Source organism: Pleuronectes platessa, chromosome 21 (assembly GCF_947347685.1).
Source record: "Pleuronectes platessa chromosome 21, fPlePla1.1, whole genome shotgun sequence".
In the NCBI taxonomy this organism is placed as follows: Eukaryota; Metazoa; Chordata; class Actinopteri; order Pleuronectiformes; family Pleuronectidae; genus Pleuronectes; species Pleuronectes platessa.
Window position 1 is genome coordinate 2586877 of NC_070646.1, and position 16705 is coordinate 2603581.

General features: G+C 43.0%; 4 protein-coding genes across 5 annotated transcripts; 2 read left to right on the plus strand and 2 right to left on the minus strand.

Annotated features, from left to right (window-relative positions):
* Positions 1 to 312: 312 nt before the first annotated feature.
* LOC128427239 (5-hydroxytryptamine receptor 3A-like) lies at positions 313 to 5504 on the plus strand. The gene is made up of 10 exons (XM_053414333.1): positions 313 to 352; positions 1928 to 2103; positions 2540 to 2584; positions 2711 to 2820; positions 3310 to 3479; positions 3773 to 3933; positions 4012 to 4222; positions 4312 to 4437; positions 4942 to 4970; positions 5283 to 5504. Exons 1-10 carry the CDS (start codon positions 313 to 315, stop codon positions 5502 to 5504), a joined length of 1290 nt encoding a protein of 429 aa, XP_053270308.1.
* A 721-nt stretch (positions 5505 to 6225) lies between these two features.
* lrrc59 (leucine rich repeat containing 59) lies at positions 6226 to 10157 on the plus strand. Of its 2 annotated transcripts, none has more exons than XM_053414189.1 (8): positions 6226 to 6372; positions 6487 to 6589; positions 7343 to 7402; positions 7708 to 7866; positions 8100 to 8204; positions 8293 to 8365; positions 8599 to 8790; positions 8923 to 10157. In XM_053414189.1, exons 2-8 carry the CDS (start codon positions 6488 to 6490, stop codon positions 9204 to 9206), a joined length of 975 nt encoding a protein of 324 aa, XP_053270164.1. In that variant the 5' UTR covers positions 6226 to 6372; position 6487; the 3' UTR covers positions 9207 to 10157. The 2 variants fall into 2 exon arrangements, with proteins under 2 accessions (XP_053270164.1, XP_053270165.1); XM_053414190.1 differs by having other exon boundaries at positions 8926 to 10157.
* Positions 9237 to 12330, minus strand: nat9 (N-acetyltransferase 9 (GCN5-related, putative)). Its single transcript, XM_053414191.1, has 6 exons — positions 12158 to 12330; positions 11630 to 11739; positions 11230 to 11370; positions 11053 to 11112; positions 10873 to 10967; positions 9237 to 10788 (listed from the first exon to the last, which is right to left on the minus strand). The coding sequence occupies exons 1-6, from the start codon at positions 12232 to 12234 to the stop codon at positions 10639 to 10641; spliced, it is 633 nt and encodes a 210-aa protein (XP_053270166.1). The 5' UTR covers positions 12235 to 12330; the 3' UTR covers positions 9237 to 10638.
* Positions 12331 to 13065: 735 nt separating this feature from the next.
* Positions 13066 to 15816, minus strand: syt15 (synaptotagmin XV). Its single transcript, XM_053414125.1, has 8 exons — positions 15672 to 15816; positions 15384 to 15576; positions 15061 to 15206; positions 14280 to 14572; positions 14011 to 14178; positions 13587 to 13695; positions 13289 to 13474; positions 13066 to 13205 (listed from the first exon to the last, which is right to left on the minus strand). Exons 1-8 carry the CDS (start codon positions 15676 to 15678, stop codon positions 13066 to 13068), a joined length of 1242 nt encoding a protein of 413 aa, XP_053270100.1. The 5' UTR covers positions 15679 to 15816.
* Between the last annotated feature and the right edge of the window lie 889 nt (positions 15817 to 16705).

The following is a 16705-nucleotide window of genomic DNA, read 5'->3' on the forward strand; positions in this document are numbered from 1 at the left end:
GGAGGCAGGGTTTATTCTACAAACAACCACCAGGGGGCAATCGAGACGCTTTGGGGGAGCAGTCATGTTGTTCATATTTATAAAACAAATGGCCCGACACACAACAAATTAACCAAAGAGTTTGTTTGAGTGTGTCTGTGTGTGGGTGTGCGTGTGTGTGTGTGGGTGTGGGTTGGTATGAGAGAGAGGAATGGTGCCTCACTTTTCCCCGCCCACTACCAGTGTCCCACTAGTGTCAACACAACTGGTTAGTGTGCCTCCATCGTCTGCTGCACACGCGTCTCACACACTCTGATGCATCTGAGGCCAGAGATGCTCGGTGGCGTCCTCCTCCTCCTGCTCCTCCTCTCAGGTGAGTCCTGTGGCGTCTGAGTCGATGCTGATTATCCACGTTATCCACAGGCCTCGCTGTGAACAGCTTTTAATTGAAACTGCTCTCTCCCTCTTCTGTGGTCAGTCCGACCTAATGCTTCATTTTTAAAAGCTTCCTGTCGTGATTGACTATGAAGATGTCTGCACTTGATGCATTCAAGGTGTTTTTCTAATTATTTCTTCTTTAGAGGTTCATTAAAATCGACAAAGTGAAAATATCTGATGCAAGAATCAGTGTTATCTGGATCTTTTGTGGTAGTTTAACCCAGAGATGAAGAATCAAACCGAGGAGGGGAAAAGGACACATTCAGTAAAGCGAACATATTCATATTTTCTTGTATTTTCTGAACATTTTGAGCTCTTTGGTTTGCTCTCCTGCTGCGCCTTGTGTTTTCCATGAAGTATTTTGAATTAACTCAAACTAAATTAATTATTATCGGGTCTATGTGGGTTTTCCTTGGTGCTTCCTAGCACAGTTCAATTACGTGGAGACTGGGAGTTGGGTTAATTGGAAACCAGAACAAGCTGTCGGGTTGAAGGGTGTTTCTACAGAGAGGAGCAGGCATTTAAATAGAGACTTCACATTATCAAAATCAATACTGTTTCCTGTCAGTTAAATACAAAACAGTTAGAAATACAAGAGAAAACTGCTGGTTTAGCTTTTAACAACATGTATTAGTTTGACGTGGACGTAGCAAACATGTAGAATTTAATGATAACATTTATTTGCGGCAGTGTCCTCGCTGTCGCCAACATCCGTCCGTCTCATAATGGATCCACGTCATCACAAACACTGTGTATAACTGCAAATGTTCACGTTTGGGATGAATATTTAATGACTTAGATCTAAGACCCTTCTTACAGGACCGTAAAGCTGCACTTACTGGTCTGTGGTTATCCCGCGGCTGAAGTGCTGATGTTTCCCAGACATTAGTTCTGTAACCTCATGGTGGCGCTACAGGTAAAAGTCAGAGGATCCCCTAAACTGGTCAGAATTCTTTGTCCGGGACCCAATCATTTCTTTATAGGCACCATTTAAAACATACAAAAGATAAAACCTACAACATTGAAGCGTGTTCTTCAAGGGCGGCGGTGCTCTGTGGCTCAGGAGGTGAAGCGGGTCATCCCCCTGAACGGAATGTAAGTGGTTCGAGCCGAACTGCAGGTGTGGGCCTTCCCAGATGTGCCTCTGGGGATGATGCATAATAGAAAAGCGTTGTTTGTTAGTGTGTGTAAATGTGGCTTTTAGCATAAAGCACTTTGAGTGTTTAAAATGACGAGAAAAATGATGGATGGAGCTCATCGATTTCTAAACAACAGGAAATTGACAGAGCGCCTCTGTGATTCCGCAGCTTCCTGCGGTGTGTGTGTGTGTGTGTGTGTGTGTGTGTGGGGGGGGGGGGGGGGGGGGGGGTTGGGTGCCTTGGCCCCGGCTTTGTGGTGGGCGTCGGCTCCGATGTAATTTTAGGGTCCCACAAATATAACTGCAGGAGAACGTCACGGGTCAAAGTTCACCAAAGTTGCCCCTGGTGGTCTCCGGCGACTGATGGTGAAGGTGTCTTGTTTGCAGGGGGGGCGGCAGCTGAGGAGAACTGCAGTTATCAAGATGTTTTAGACCACCTGAACCTCACCCAAAGGTCCAAACTGTTCTACATGAACCGACCTGTTCAAAACTACAAGACGCCCACAGAGGTCCACCTGGATTTGCTGCTCTATGCCATTCTAGAAGTGGTAGGTGGTCATTACAGCTGTTTAATGTCCAAGAAGGTTGAATTGGTCTGTTTGTCTCTCACATCACAGAATCACATTATATCTGGTGGCCATTTATGTGCATTTCCTATATGCCTCACATTAGCATCATCCTGTCTGTGGTTAGGAAGCGTGAGCTTTCAAATGAAGATTAATGTTTTATAATTTATTGCAATAAGTTCGTCATGTTTCCACTTGCCTGGAGGATCGAGAATGAAGTTATAATATCCTGACTTACAGGAAATAGATTTACTCTCGTGATATTATGACTTTTTCTCAATTTGACAATAGTCTCATAATCTCATTATATGTTTTTTCTGTATTCTGAGACAATGACAATCTTTTTTACGTTTCACCTCACAACCTTAAAACTCTGCAGTTGCAGCAGATTTTTAACTCGTGTGTCTTTTCCTCGTAGAAAGAGAAGGACCAGAAATTCGTCCCTTACGTTTGGACCACAATGGTGAGTTCCCCTCGAGGACCAAAGGACTTTTGGACTTCATGAATTCCTTCTCTCCTGCTCTGTTGGAAAACTCCTATGTTGCTTTTGTCCGGTTGAATTCTTCCTCTTGCTTTGTCTCCTCTGCAGTGGTGGCAAAATGACTTTGTCAGTTGGGATCCCGATGAGTTTTGTGGTATTAGCTATTTGTCCATTCCCAATGAATTAATGTGGAAGCCAGATATCACGATTGTGGAGATGTAAGTTCTAAAGAATGTGCACACTCACACTCACAGAGCCCATAATGACTAACTTAACCTTGAGTAATTATCATTTATTGATGTTATTGAGTTGCAAACATTAATGTTATTTCATTTAATGTTTTATGACAGTTAATATTATTAGAATGTCTTTTTTAATTTATTTTTTAATATTTGCTTTTATCCATTTTATGGTATTGGCTCATCAGTACATTTTGAAGCACCTTGATCTGCTATGACCTATATTAAATGTGCCATACAAATAAAGTTTGATTGACTGATTGATTGATTAATTGATTGTACAGGAAGGTGAATGAGGTATTTGAAGTACTAGGTTCATACAAGAAATCCAAAGGAGTAGAGGGATTAAGACGTGAAAGTAATTTCCGTAGATATGTTTCAGTTGCAGTCAACACAGTATACTGGTCATAGTTCATTGTGTACTTTCACTTGTGTTGAGACGCTGTGTGTTTTTGTTTTGTCAAACAGGACAGAGAGGGACAACGCCCCTCCCAGTCCTTATATCACCCTTACATCTCAGGGTAACGTGGAGATTGTGAATGATCAGGTCCTGACCAGCACCTGCAGGATGCAGATTTACAAGTTCCCCTTCGACACTCAGAGCTGCAACCTCACCTTCAAGTCATTCATTCACTCTGGTGAGGATGGACACTTGTGTCAGCTGTCAATCACGATGATTCACCCCATTTCTATAACATCAAATATCTCATTAAAACCAAAAACCAGGAGCATGAGCACTTGAACATATATCGGTGGGATGGTACCTAAAAATGACAGAAACGATCTTTGAGAAAAACGTGTATCTTGACTTTTTCATTTGTTCCCATCCACTAACATGGAGGAAATGTATGACTGACAATGAGGGAGCCACGTGTTTTTCCTTTTACCAACCTAATTAAAATCTCCTTTTGGTGTTTTTCTCCCACTTGAGACGAGGAAATCAAACTGGTCCATCACCTCAGCTCTGCACAGATCACTGAGGAGTCTCGAGACGTGATGAGGATCCAGTCTGAGTGGCTGTTCATCAACATCACAGTCTCCAGCATAACAAACAAAATTTTTTTGCACAGCCAGACCTCGGTCATTTACACAGTAAGTGGAACAAAGCTGCTGTTTGAATTCTCTCTTTCTTCAAGCGTGTGGGTCAATCCGCTCAACCTAACTCAACAGGTCAACATGAAGAGGAGGTCGGCCCTCTACATCGTCAACTTCATCCTTCCTATCCTGTTCTTACTCTGTCTGGACTTGTCCTCCTTCATGATCTCGGACAGCGGCGGCGAGAAGCTGGGCTTCAAGATCACCGTGCTGCTCGCCATCACCGTCATGCAGCTTATTCTGAATGAAATTCTGCCGTCATCGTCAAACAGCATTCCACTGATCGGTAGAGAAGCTCACAATCTTCAGCTCATATCACTAACAGCAAATTAGTGGTTATTTATCTGTGTAAATGACGCGGCCCTCTCTCTTCAGCGGTTTACTGTATCGGGGTTTTTAGTCTGATGATGCTCAGCCTCCTGGAGACGGTTCTGGTGATGTATCTGATCGAGAAAGACTCGGCGCCACGGGACGACGAGACGGAAGAAGAAGGCAAACAAGGTAAATCCATCTCATTCAACTGTGAGGAAGGGGAGAATTGTCATTTTATAGAGAGAGAGAGAGAGAGAGAGAGAGAGAGAGAGAGAGAGAAATTTACCAAAGTAAAAGTTAATAAACAGACAAGAGCATATTAAAGTACGAATACATTTTCTACTTAAGTAAAATTAATTAAGTATTCCCTTTAAATATACTCAAAGGTATTCTGACTTTATCCCCATATCTAAAGTAGCCTGGTCGCTCGGAATGGATCAGTAAACCAATTCACTTCCTGTCTCAAAAAGTACAGTGGAAAGTATTGTAACTAAGTAAATGTTCTTTATAACATCACACCACTGATGGAAAATTGTTTATATGAAACAAAGCGTTTAGTGGACTTTTGACTATGATAAGGATCTATTTTATCATTATTTCTATGTCTATGATTTGAATTTGACATGGAAATTGATTCATTGTGTTATTTTAATTGTGTATTAACCATGTTTTTTCTTTGATGCATCTTTTCAGATTCAAATAAACAGTTTTACTCATACCAAGTTCGGTCTCTTGGTAAAAGGGCTTCAGAACCTTTTGGTTTCCAAGAGGTTAGAGTTAAGTTGCACGTTTTTAAAATAAAATCATAAAAAGAACTAATGTTGTGCAGTGATGTCTGGATGGAGTTTTAATGAGTTTTCTTTTTTACATGGATGATGTGAATTAACTTAGAGCAGGATAATAATCATATCCTCTAAAAATGGAAAGGTTCTTACAACGAGATATCAACAAAACTAGGAATATCAAATGCTTCTGGTGCCTGACATTGGTTTTAACTGTTTACCTCAGTCTACTCTTTGTAAACTGCTTTTCAGAAAAGCAGCAGCCGACTGATGGAGGAGAGTCACGTCTCAGAAAATCTGTTGGACGAGATAAAAGCTTTGAATCTGCTCCTGAAGAGCAGAGGAGAAGAACCGAAACCTGGATACTGGACCCGAGTGGCACAAAGAGTCAACAAGGCTTTCTGCGTGTTCTACCTCATCTCTGTAGCACTATTTTTAATCTATATGTTCTTAAATTGGAACTATGACCTGTAGTTATAGGGCATGAATAATAAAAACACAGAGTTGGAGTTTCTGATGCAGCTTTAAAGCAGTAAGAGTGTAATGGGCTGTACACATCATAATCCTCCTGAAATGACTGGTATTGATGGGAACATATTTGACATGTTATAAATAAAGTAGTTTAGGAATCCATTAATGCCTATATTATTGAGAAATGAAGCATGTATGTTTAAGCAAAAATGTATGTTACCCTCGTAGATATACACTGTGTCCGTGTGCATTGCTTTTAATTCACATTAAAGTGAGAGGAATGTTTCCATGTGTGTTTTTATTATTAATTAGAGAGCAGATCTATAGATGCATTATAAAACCTTTTTTTTATTTTATGTAATCTTAATGGCTTACAATAAGTGCATTCAACCATGAGGGAACAAACCCAGAGCAACAAGAATCAAGTAAGCCAAACTATAAGTTATACATGTAAGTGCTACTAAACTCTATTTATTATTTATTTAAACAATAGCGGTCACGGTGGTTTAGTTAGACATCATCTTCTTAACCAACGTGTAGTTGGAATTAAATATTAAATAATATAGGCATGTGTCATGTGATTTGAAGCCTAATAAACTTTTAATTCTTTAAAAAAGTGATAATTATTGAACAAACTATCGGTAAATTTCTTTCACAAAGTATCGGTACGGCCCCTGTGTGGAGTTCTCCTCCGGGGCTGCAGGGGGCGCTGCTGGCCGCCGCTCCTCTTCTCCGTGGTCCAAGCAGTGACGTGTATCTCCATTGAGACAGAATCAGCTCGGTTCGCTGCTCAAACTTTCTTCGTCTCCAGAAGCTGCTCGGCTCGATTCTCTTCCTTCCTTCCTCGATCGTGTGGCGGCTTCAGAACCAGGTGAGCAGGGGTTTCGGTTCCCCGGGCCGGAGCGACGGTTCCCCCGGTGGTTAAAGTTGTGTCCCCCGGTGTGTGTGTCTGTCCCTGAAGTGTCTCCTCCTGTCAAACCCGCAGGATGAGTAAAAGCAGCCGAGTGTTGAACCTGAGGGACAAAATCAGCGGGAACGAGGCGGACCTGAGCCTGTGTAACCTCACCGAGGTCCCGGTCCGAGAGCTGGTGAGTGTCGGGGGGCTGCAGCCCAGGGAACCGGCCCAACACCGGTCCTATAGCGGTCCTATACCAGTCCCACACCAGTCCTATACCGGGACTATACCGGTCCCATACCAGTTCCGCACCGGTCCTATATCGGGACTCTATCTGGACTATACCGGTCCCATACCAGCTCCATACCGGTCCTATACCGTTCCTATACCAGTCCCACTCCGGTCCTGTACCAGTCCCATACCAGTCCCACACTGGTCCTATACCGGTCCCTTACCAGTCCTATACCGGACTGATCACATGTTCATATACTTCAATGCAACGTGCAGTTACACAGTGGAGCAGAGTAACGAAGTACATATACACCAGTTCACGGTACTTTATACTTGTGCAGTTTATTCCAGATGTTGCTTCTTTTTTTTTTCCACCTCATCGATCTCACTGCAGTCCTCAGTTACTTCAATTTAACGAGTCCAACATGTAAATATATCATTAAAGCAGTGCACATTTTATGTGACTGTACTCATTCAGTTGTCATTTGACAAAAAGGAGCCGCGTGAATCATCGGTGGACGTCGATGTAGAAATCCATCAAACCCGTGATTCAGTTAAAGTTGTTGAAAACTTCCAGAACCTGCAAATTAGGTATAAAGCTCATGTGGAAGCTTTACCACCAACATCCAGCAAAGACTTGAGAAGGGAGAACGATTTGAGGATGTTGAGGAAATACAATGTGTTAATGAACTCATGTTGTGATTTGTCTCTGCAGGCTTTATTCCCCAAAGTGACTATTGTGGACTTGTCCTGCAACAACATCACGTCCCTCCCTGTGAGTATGAACACAACTCTACACTCCCGGGACGCAACCTCTTCATATTCCAACCTGTTTCAGTCTTAAAGAAGTGAAGTCAGGTTTTATGGTGTAGATTTTGATGTGTGTTAAATTGAGATTTAAGTCAGTTTCTTTAAGTCTCTCTGTTACTTCAGTAAAGTCTGGGAACAACCGCCTCTAACATCCTGTCTCAGTTTGTTTCTCACTCTTCATTCATCCTGACGTCATTTGGCTCATCTGCACATTTTCCCACATTGTCTCTAACGCTCATTTCTCTTTGACTCTGTTTCCTTTTCGCGCAGCCAGAGTTCTGCAACCTGACCCACCTCATCAAGGTGGATCTGAGCAAAAACCAGCTGACCTGTTTACCAGACGACCTGGGGAACCTGGTGTACCTTCAACATCTGGATCTGTACAACAACAAGTTGAATGTTCTGCCCGTCAGCTTCTCCCAGCTCAGGGTGAGTGTCCACGAGTTTATTTGAACAGTGTGGATATGAAAATCTGGATGAGAAGATCGATAACACTCTCATATCTGTACAGTAATCTAACAAACATCTAACTTTATGTCTTTAATGGTAAACACTTGGTGATCTACTTGAACTAGTGCTGATTATTCCTGATATACTTTATTGCTCTGCTTGTCTTCAACAACATGAAGTGTGAAGTGGCTTCTTTGTGTTTAATTCTCCAGAGTCTGAGGTGGTTGGATCTGAAGGACAACCCTCTGGAGGCCGGCCTGGCCAAGGCAGCAGGAGACTGTCTGGACGAGAAACAGTGCAAACAATGTTCCTCCAAGGTGACGGAGGACTGCAGAGCGATCAATCATCCAGGTCACACGTTAGTACTTCAAACTAAAAGTCTGTTCTTCTTCTTCTTCTCTCCAGGTTCTGCAGCACATGAGGGAGATTCAGGACGAGGTGGATCGCGCTCGAGAGAAGCGTCTTCTGAGGGAAAAAGGTTTGTGCTCGGGCTTTGAAATAAAGTCATTAATATATATTTATATCAAACCTTAAGATTATCACACTTCTAAGCATTAACTGCCTCCTAAATTAAATGTAAAATAATTTATGCAAGGGAATATTGACTCAATCTAATTTTCCAATTAAAATTTAATTTCTCATGTGAATAATAACATTTTATGAGAACATGTGATGTTCATGTGTCTGATTTTACCCCCCCCCACCCATCAGAGCTGGAGAGGAAGCGGGAGGTGAAGCAGAGGGAGCGGGAGGCCAAGGAGAAGGAGGTGCGTAAACGAGAGAAGGCGGAGGAGAAGGAGAAGAGGAGGAAAGAGTACAACACTCAGAAGGCGGCCGCAGCTGCAAAGGAACAACAGAAGAAGAAGAGCGAGGAGAAGAAGAAAAAGAACGGACAGGCAGCAGGTGAGGACAACACACGTCTGCCATGTTTGTCTTCTACTGACAGATGATGATGATAACAGACCATTATAGGCGTTTAATTAGTGTAGTTGATTTGTTAATATTGTGTTTAACTTGACACTTGTTGTATCTCAGCAGATAAAAAAGTTGTCGTGATATCGGCTCCTAAACCTCGGCGTTCTCTCGTTGGCCTCCTGTTCAAACTCCTCCTCCTGCTGCTGCTGGGATTGGCCGGAGTCGCCGCCGCCTGCCAGCTGACCGACCTGAAGAAGGAGGACGTGTGCGTGCCGATCAACATCGGCATGGCTGACTGCCTCACCTGGGCCAAAGAGCAGGAGGGCGTGGTCAGACAACTGGTGCACAACCTGTCGTCTGCTGCGAGGGAGTTTCTTGAATCCACGCAAACGTCCAAGAACTAGAAAAACCTGAAAGAAACATGAAAACTGACACCTGCAGGCTTTCAGCTCACCTATGAATCCTGGGATCTTCTTTTTTTTTTTTTTTTTATACGCTGAAATCATGATTTTCATTCAGATGGGCAACCCTGCATCCTCTCACCCTGTTGGCGGGAGGGGAAGACAGAAAGGGGGACGGACAAATGTGTTAAAATCGTCTTAAATTCCTATGGAATTGTTGTCGCGCTTGTATCCTCTTTGTACTACAGCATGTTTTTAAATGTCCGGTGGCCCTGTCCGCTGCACTGGAGCCACGTGTTCACTGCCAGTCAGAGTTGTGCCTCCGCCAGTCGGTGTCAGACTGTGTGAATGTAGAGCTCCGACCTTCACAAGCGTCTTTACAGTCTAACATCAGTGGAAGCAGCTAATGCAACGTGGAACCAAACTGATTCACCAGCAGATTTGATCTCGACATCAAAATATATCGCACGTGACCGATGTCTGATATTGATCCTGAAAATCTGGTATCAGTCTTGTGCTGGATGAACTTCCTGTTCACTGGATGAACTTCCTGTTCACTGCACTAAATTTCAAAAACGTTTTGCATGAGTTTGCCCTCTAGCTTGAAATCATCCTTGTTTGATCAAATCATGCTTCAAACTGTATTTTCCCCACTTCCCCTCTGTCTCTGGTTTTCTGTTGTTCAACCTATCACACTCCCTACCCATCATTTCTCAATATACAGAAACACATCAGCAAATGCATCGCTCGAATCTCAGCTGCAGGATAAACTTGACCTGATTTGTTCTTTAAGGGGAAACAGAGGTTTTTATTTAAGATCTAAAATGAATAAATTAAATACCGCAGACGGATTACTTCCCTCTTTCTTTTGGTTTCAGCTGCTGATTTCTGAAATCGCTGCCTCTGTACAGCTTCATCGTCGGCGTCATTAAATGGCTTTTGCACAGCAAGAAACACGTTTGTCAAGTTTGTCTTTTTGTTTTTTGTGTGTCGCCTGATGCTGCAGTTTGGAAGAACATGACACAAACATGTTAGAAGAGATAAAAATGGAAACGCTTATTTTTCCTACATGATTTTCCTTTTAAAAATCAGATAAAAAACATAGTGATGGAATAATCACGTGCAAGTACAATACTGTTGTGAGCACATGGTGCAACTGGTATCTCCAGGTAGAGAGGGAGAAGGAGAATATATTCTGAAGTAAACGATGCAGTAGAAGTCCCGGCACCCTGAAACTATGTTGAGTACTTTGAGTAAATGTACTCAGTTACCTCTGCAGGGTTTGAGGAATCATAGTGTTACAGACAAGAGACATAGAGCGAGACATTAAATAGAGGACTCTGCTGCATGTGTTTGAAGCAAACGACTGTTTTCAGTCTGGCGTGTCTCCAGGTGTTTCCTTCATTGCAGGAAGTCTTTGAGACGTCTTCACGTGTCACTGTGAGACCAGCTCCTGTCTGTCCCTGCAGGCCTGTGTGTAGTCCCTCTCCTTCATGAAGGCCGTCTCGTCCAGAAGCCCCGTCCGCACGGCCTCGTCCACCGTCATCTCCAGGGTCACCTCTTTGAACACCTTACACACCGACACCTGCAACACACACAAACACACACTGTGTTTACATCCACGGACAGAGCTGTGGTGTTCACAGCCGGAGCAGGCGAGTCTCCTTACCTCATGAAAGTGAAGTTTCTTGAACATGCCCACGCTGACCTCGTTGTCCAGCCCGATTTTCGCTTGAAACTTTTTGATCCCGAGTTTGGTGACACCTAGTGGTAGACAACACAAAGTCACTGAGTCAGAATCAAACCAGAGTTCAATCTGAAGTGATTTAAAACTCCTGAGGCAGCTCACCGTAACTCATCATCATCCGTGTCACCTCCTTCCCGAGGCCCCGCCCTCTGTAACTGGCCTCTGGTTTAAAATAACAAACTTTATCAGCATCAAGAACATTTTGTGCCGAAATGTATTTTCAATTGTTGACACGTAAAACAGGCAGATTTAAGACATTTCATTACGTTAACACTTCACCTGCAATCATGATCTCCAGCTCAGCCAAGGACGGATCCGTGGGGTCCGTCAGGAAGATGTTGACGTCTCCCAGCATGCACTGCTCCTCCTCGACGCCGGGATCCTTCCACAGCTGCTTGTCCAGGATGATGAACGTGCACTCTGGCACAAACAAAGAAAACCAAATCACATAAAAAACAGCTTTTCAATCAGGATCTTTAAGCCAAGATGAAAGATTGTAATAAAAACTGATTAAAAGCTATTTAACTTTGGTTTGAAGCAAAAACACGCAACTTTAAATTTGGCGGTGACTAAAAAATGACAATAGTCTGGTGGCTACGGGTCATAACCCACTGATTCAGGCTGTAATTATAAAAGCTGATATTATTTTCTTGCACATGAAAGACAGAGGACTCCTCACTGTCGTGGTCCTCCCTCCAGCTCCTCTGCATGTCGTGCTCCTGCTCCAGGGTCAGCGGCTCGGAGGCGGTCAGCTGCTGCAGCTCAGGAGACTTCATCCACTCGTGATACCTGAGCAGAGCAGAGAGCAGCTGGATCAGAAACACGTTAGACATGAAGCTTCTAAGGATGTCACTGGCGTCCCATGGGAATGATGAGTGTGTCCATGGAAATGCTGATCAGCTGTTTCTATGTCTGTGACTTTATAAACCTGCTTTATAAATAAAAGTTTATTATTATTATTATTATTAGAGGATTGAAGGTTAAATGAAGAAAGTCAGATCATTCTAACTGTCCTCTAAGAAAAAGATAAATAATAATTAGAATAAATGTCTGAATAAAGACTGTTATTGTTATTATTATATATAATACATATGCTATTATTATCATATGATTGAAGGTTGAAGTCAGACTTTTAAAGGATCAATTCAAACTCGAAGATGATAAGAAGTAATAACAGATGTAACGAGAGTAAACAGAGCCTCGTTACCTGGACACGTGGTTCTCATTGTAGGGAACCAGCAGGACTCTTTGTCCCTCCAGTGAAATGTTCTCATTTATCTTCATGACGTCTCATCAACATTAAATCCTCTGAAAACTGTTTTTAACTCTATAACACGTTGACAACACTTCCTGCTTCCTCACTCGCTGCTTCAAACTGCAGCTGCTCTCACCGACACTCCGGAGGAGAGCGCCACCTGCTGGACAAAAGGTAACTTTGCCTGTGGAGCTGCTAGAAGAGAATCAACAATGAAAACACATTTCAATTAAACTCACTGAATTATTCAGGATGCAGGTTAGTTAATTAAGATTTGGTAATTCTCTTGATTGATATGATTGATCTTTCGAATAAGACAGGAAGAGATTTTTAAACTATCAGACTCTATAGAGACAAAGGTCGTTTCACAAAAGCAAAGTTGCTGTAAATTTATTAAAACTCAAAGTCCGAGCTGTGACTCGAAGTTTCCTCGATAGATAAGGTGTCAGTTTCATGGTTGTTTCAAAGATGGAGCTTGAATTTCACTTTTTACTTCACTTTTTATATCTTTTATCTATTATATATATTTTATTTAGATATGTTTATGTCTAAATAAATGTTACTTTGTATAAATATTAGAAAAAGGGAAGTAAATAAGAAGTAAATAGTGAGTAAATATATATTGTTTCTTTTTATTGCTTTTCTTACGTGTGTTGCATTTATTGTGTTTGTATGTTTTTATGTTCTATGTTCATTGTATGCACCAATAACCAGAGCAAATTCCTCGTAGGTGTAAACCTACTTGGCAATAAAATACATTCTGATTCTGATTCTGATTCTGATGGAAGTTTGGCAAATAATGAAAGTACTTGATTCATACTTTAAAACAAAACATTTTTTATTAATTCATCACACATGTGCTAAGTGGCCCGGCTCAGTCTGTGCCACAGCCGGACGGGCTCCTGTGGCGTGTTCACCATGTCCATCCAGTGCTGCAGCTGTTGGCCCCTGGCGTACATGAAGGGCCCCAGAACCAGAACTCCCAGCAGGACCGGAGGCTCTGGGATGAAACATTAACACATGAGCCTTAAGTAACAAGTTCAAATCTAAAGGTTCCTCTTAAACACTGGGTTGACCTCTCACCTGAGGGGACTTCGGTCGGCTGCTGCAGCTGGAAGCTCAGACAGGCATCGTCCAGGTGCTGCACGCGGAGTTTAAAGGTCATCCTGTGGTTGAAGTGCGGCTGTGCGTGGTCTCCTGTCACCGCACAGCTGCGCTTCATCTTCACCACCTGAGTGTGTATCTGTAAACTCACCTGGACACACACACCTGTAATGACACACACACATGAAAAACACACACACACAACACGTTCTCAGATCCATGTTCGTGTTTTATCGATGGAGTTTTTTTTAAATGAAACCCAGACAAACGTCTTTACCTGCGTCTGTGAGCAGCTGAAGGCCCCGAGCTCTGAGAACCACCACAGAGAGGCGCTGCAGAGTCGGACTGTAACTGAGGGATATCTGCACATCACCCAACTCTGAACACTGGGAGAGATGAAGATGAGCGACTATGAGTGTCTGTGTGTGTGTCTGTGTGTGTGTGTGTGTGTGTGTGTAGAAGGACGCGTTCATTCAGATATTAAGCTAACCCTAACCCTGAACATCTGGGATATAGGTGTGGCCATCTTGTGCTCTTGGCGCCATTTGGAGCCAATCAGGAGATTGAGCCTCAGTACTAACATGTCCCATCCACTAACATGAAGGAGGCCGTGGTTTGTGACCTGCCACCAGGGGGCAGTCAAGACTCTCTGGCTTCACTTTTGAGGTGCCGTCCATCTCAAACAGGTACATGTGGTTTACCTGTGTGTCGTCCTCGGCCTCCAGGTCTCTCCACAGAACCCGTCCGGCCCGACCCAGCTCGCCCTCCAGAGGGAGCAGCACCCTGCCCACCGCGTGGCGCTTCCCGTTCTGCTCCACGCTCAACACACACACACTCAGGATGCTCCGAGGAACACACACTCCCGACACCTGAGGACCAAACAAACTTTACCAAAAATTACGAAACTAAATCTACAGCAAACATATTTTTAAAACAGATGAGAGGTTCCGGATGAAGTTTGATTCCTCACCTGGAAGATGAAGCAGTCGTTGAACTCGGGGTTGGGCCCCGTGCCGCGGGCCTTGGCCTGGCGAGGCCGCCGGTCGTCAGGAAGCAGCCGGAGCTCCACCAGCGTGATGTTTCCGTGGAACCGAGGCGGGACGTTGCCCAGACGGAACAATGTGACCACGAGCTGCTCGCCGCTGCGTCGGTACTCCACAGAGAAGCAGAGGCGGGTGGCCATGCCGGGCGGAGGAGCCACCACCTCCTTTAGAGGAGGAACCGAGTAGAGGCCGGCGAGAAGCGTCCCCACCGGATACAAACCTGAGGGAGGCCCGTGGAAAATATGAGGAATGAACACAAGGCTGCAACTAAAGATTATTATCAGTTAATATGCAGATTATTCCCTTAATTGATTGTCTGGTCGTTAGATGTCCCTAAAAACTTCCCATAGTTCAAAGTGACCTGAGCTCCAATCAAAACTTCTAATGCTAATTAAAAGTTTAGTATGACAAAGAAAAGCCTAAAATATTGACATTTGAGAATCTGGAACCAATAAAAAACAGTAAACTTATCAATTAACTACTAAAATAGTTTGTCGAATAACAAGGATTTGTTTTTAAATCAATGTGATTGACTTTAAACTTAAAATTACTTTCAGGTAATTTATAATAATATCATTTATAAAGGGTCTGATAGTCACCTCACCACTTTGTTCCAGACTGATAAATCACAACAATTATTATCATAATGACTTTGGCATCTCCAGCCACTTCAATTTAAATTAAAATAAAAAGATAATAATGACCCACTCCTCACTGAGAGTGACCCTCGATGGGCCAGATTGTCGCACTGCGTCTCCATCTTCATCTCCACCTCCTCTTCCTCCTCCGTCTTCACTTCACCACAAGTTTGTGTCGTGAAACGAGGAGGCAAAGTGAACGGGATCTCACTGGGCCTGAGAAAAACAGTTAAGGGACCAAGTTTACTCAATTACTAAGTTTTGTAACATTCTCTTTATACACTTTTTTAACTCAACATTTATCTCAGTTACAGATACTGATTAATTGTACCAAAAACACAATCAACTACAGATAATGTTGTATTAGTAGAACCAGGGCTGTGTGTTACTGACGTGGTCCATGAGCACTGAGACACCTGGATGACGGGAGCAGAGCCGGATGGGACTGAGGGAACTGGGGACGGCAGCTCCTCGTAAAGACTCTGGTCCTTCTTCTTCCTCCTCCACCGGCAGAACCACAGCAGAGCCAGCAGCAGCAGCGTCAGGAGGCCGAGAGACAGACCGACAGCCAACAGGGACACCCGGTCTGACCCAACACAAACACAAACACAAACACAAACACAACACATCAACGAGCAGGAAGAGACACAGATGTTGAGACTCATGTAGTTCAGTGTTTACCTTCCATGGAGGAGAACTTCTTATTAAATCAGCTGGAGGGAGCTCTCTTCATCCGACAGTCCGAGGATTATCCTCCACCATTAGTCATGAAAGTGAGTCTGTTGTAGTGAGTCTGTGTGTGACCGTGTGTGTAGAGTTTGGAGTAGTGAGGCCGAGCGAGTATGACACATCTGGAGGATTCCCACCGTGTCAGGCTCTTATCTGGTTCTGGTTTTCATAAACCATTAAAGGACCACAGACCCTCGCTGGTTTGGGATGTTTTGACCCATAAGTTTATTAGTTTATCAGAGTTAAATACAACAATTTACAGCAAACAACTGATTTACAAACAGTTAATTAGATTAGAAAATCATTTATTCATTCTGGCAGAACAGAATAATTACAGCTCAAGAAAAAGAAGATAATAAATATGGAATATAATTGAAGTACAGAACAGAGAACACAAAAATAAGAGTAGTAGTCGTATTCTAATAAAATATTTATACATTAAACTTCTAAAGAGAAGGTTATTGCTGTTGCATTGGATTTTATTTCACGGCCACAAACCCAGATGCTTATTAATCTTAAATCAGCTGCCGTTGAACCTTCATCCCAATCTTGTAGAGAAACTTTGGGTCATAATTTGTGTTTAAAAGTTTAATTCATTACTTTATTTCCCACTGTGCATATGGTCTATAATCCTGAATAATTACCAGGTATTCATTTACACACAGAAAGCCCCGGACCAGGTGAACTGGTTCCTGGACTCTGTGTGTGTACAGACCGTATTGACCACATTGTCTGTACCACTGTGAATTTACATAAGACACATTCCACAGAGCGTGGGAGAAACGGCTCAAACTCACAGCATATTTTATCCTCAGGGGCAGAAACAGGATAATCTGACTGTGACAGGAAAAAAGAAAAGATCAGAGAGAAGTCCACAGAATAATAATCCGTGTGAATCGTCTCCAACTGAGATCAAGGTATTTGGATGCTACCTTGACAGTGAGCAATGAAACCTCAAATCAATTTTAAAATCACTTTATCCTGTG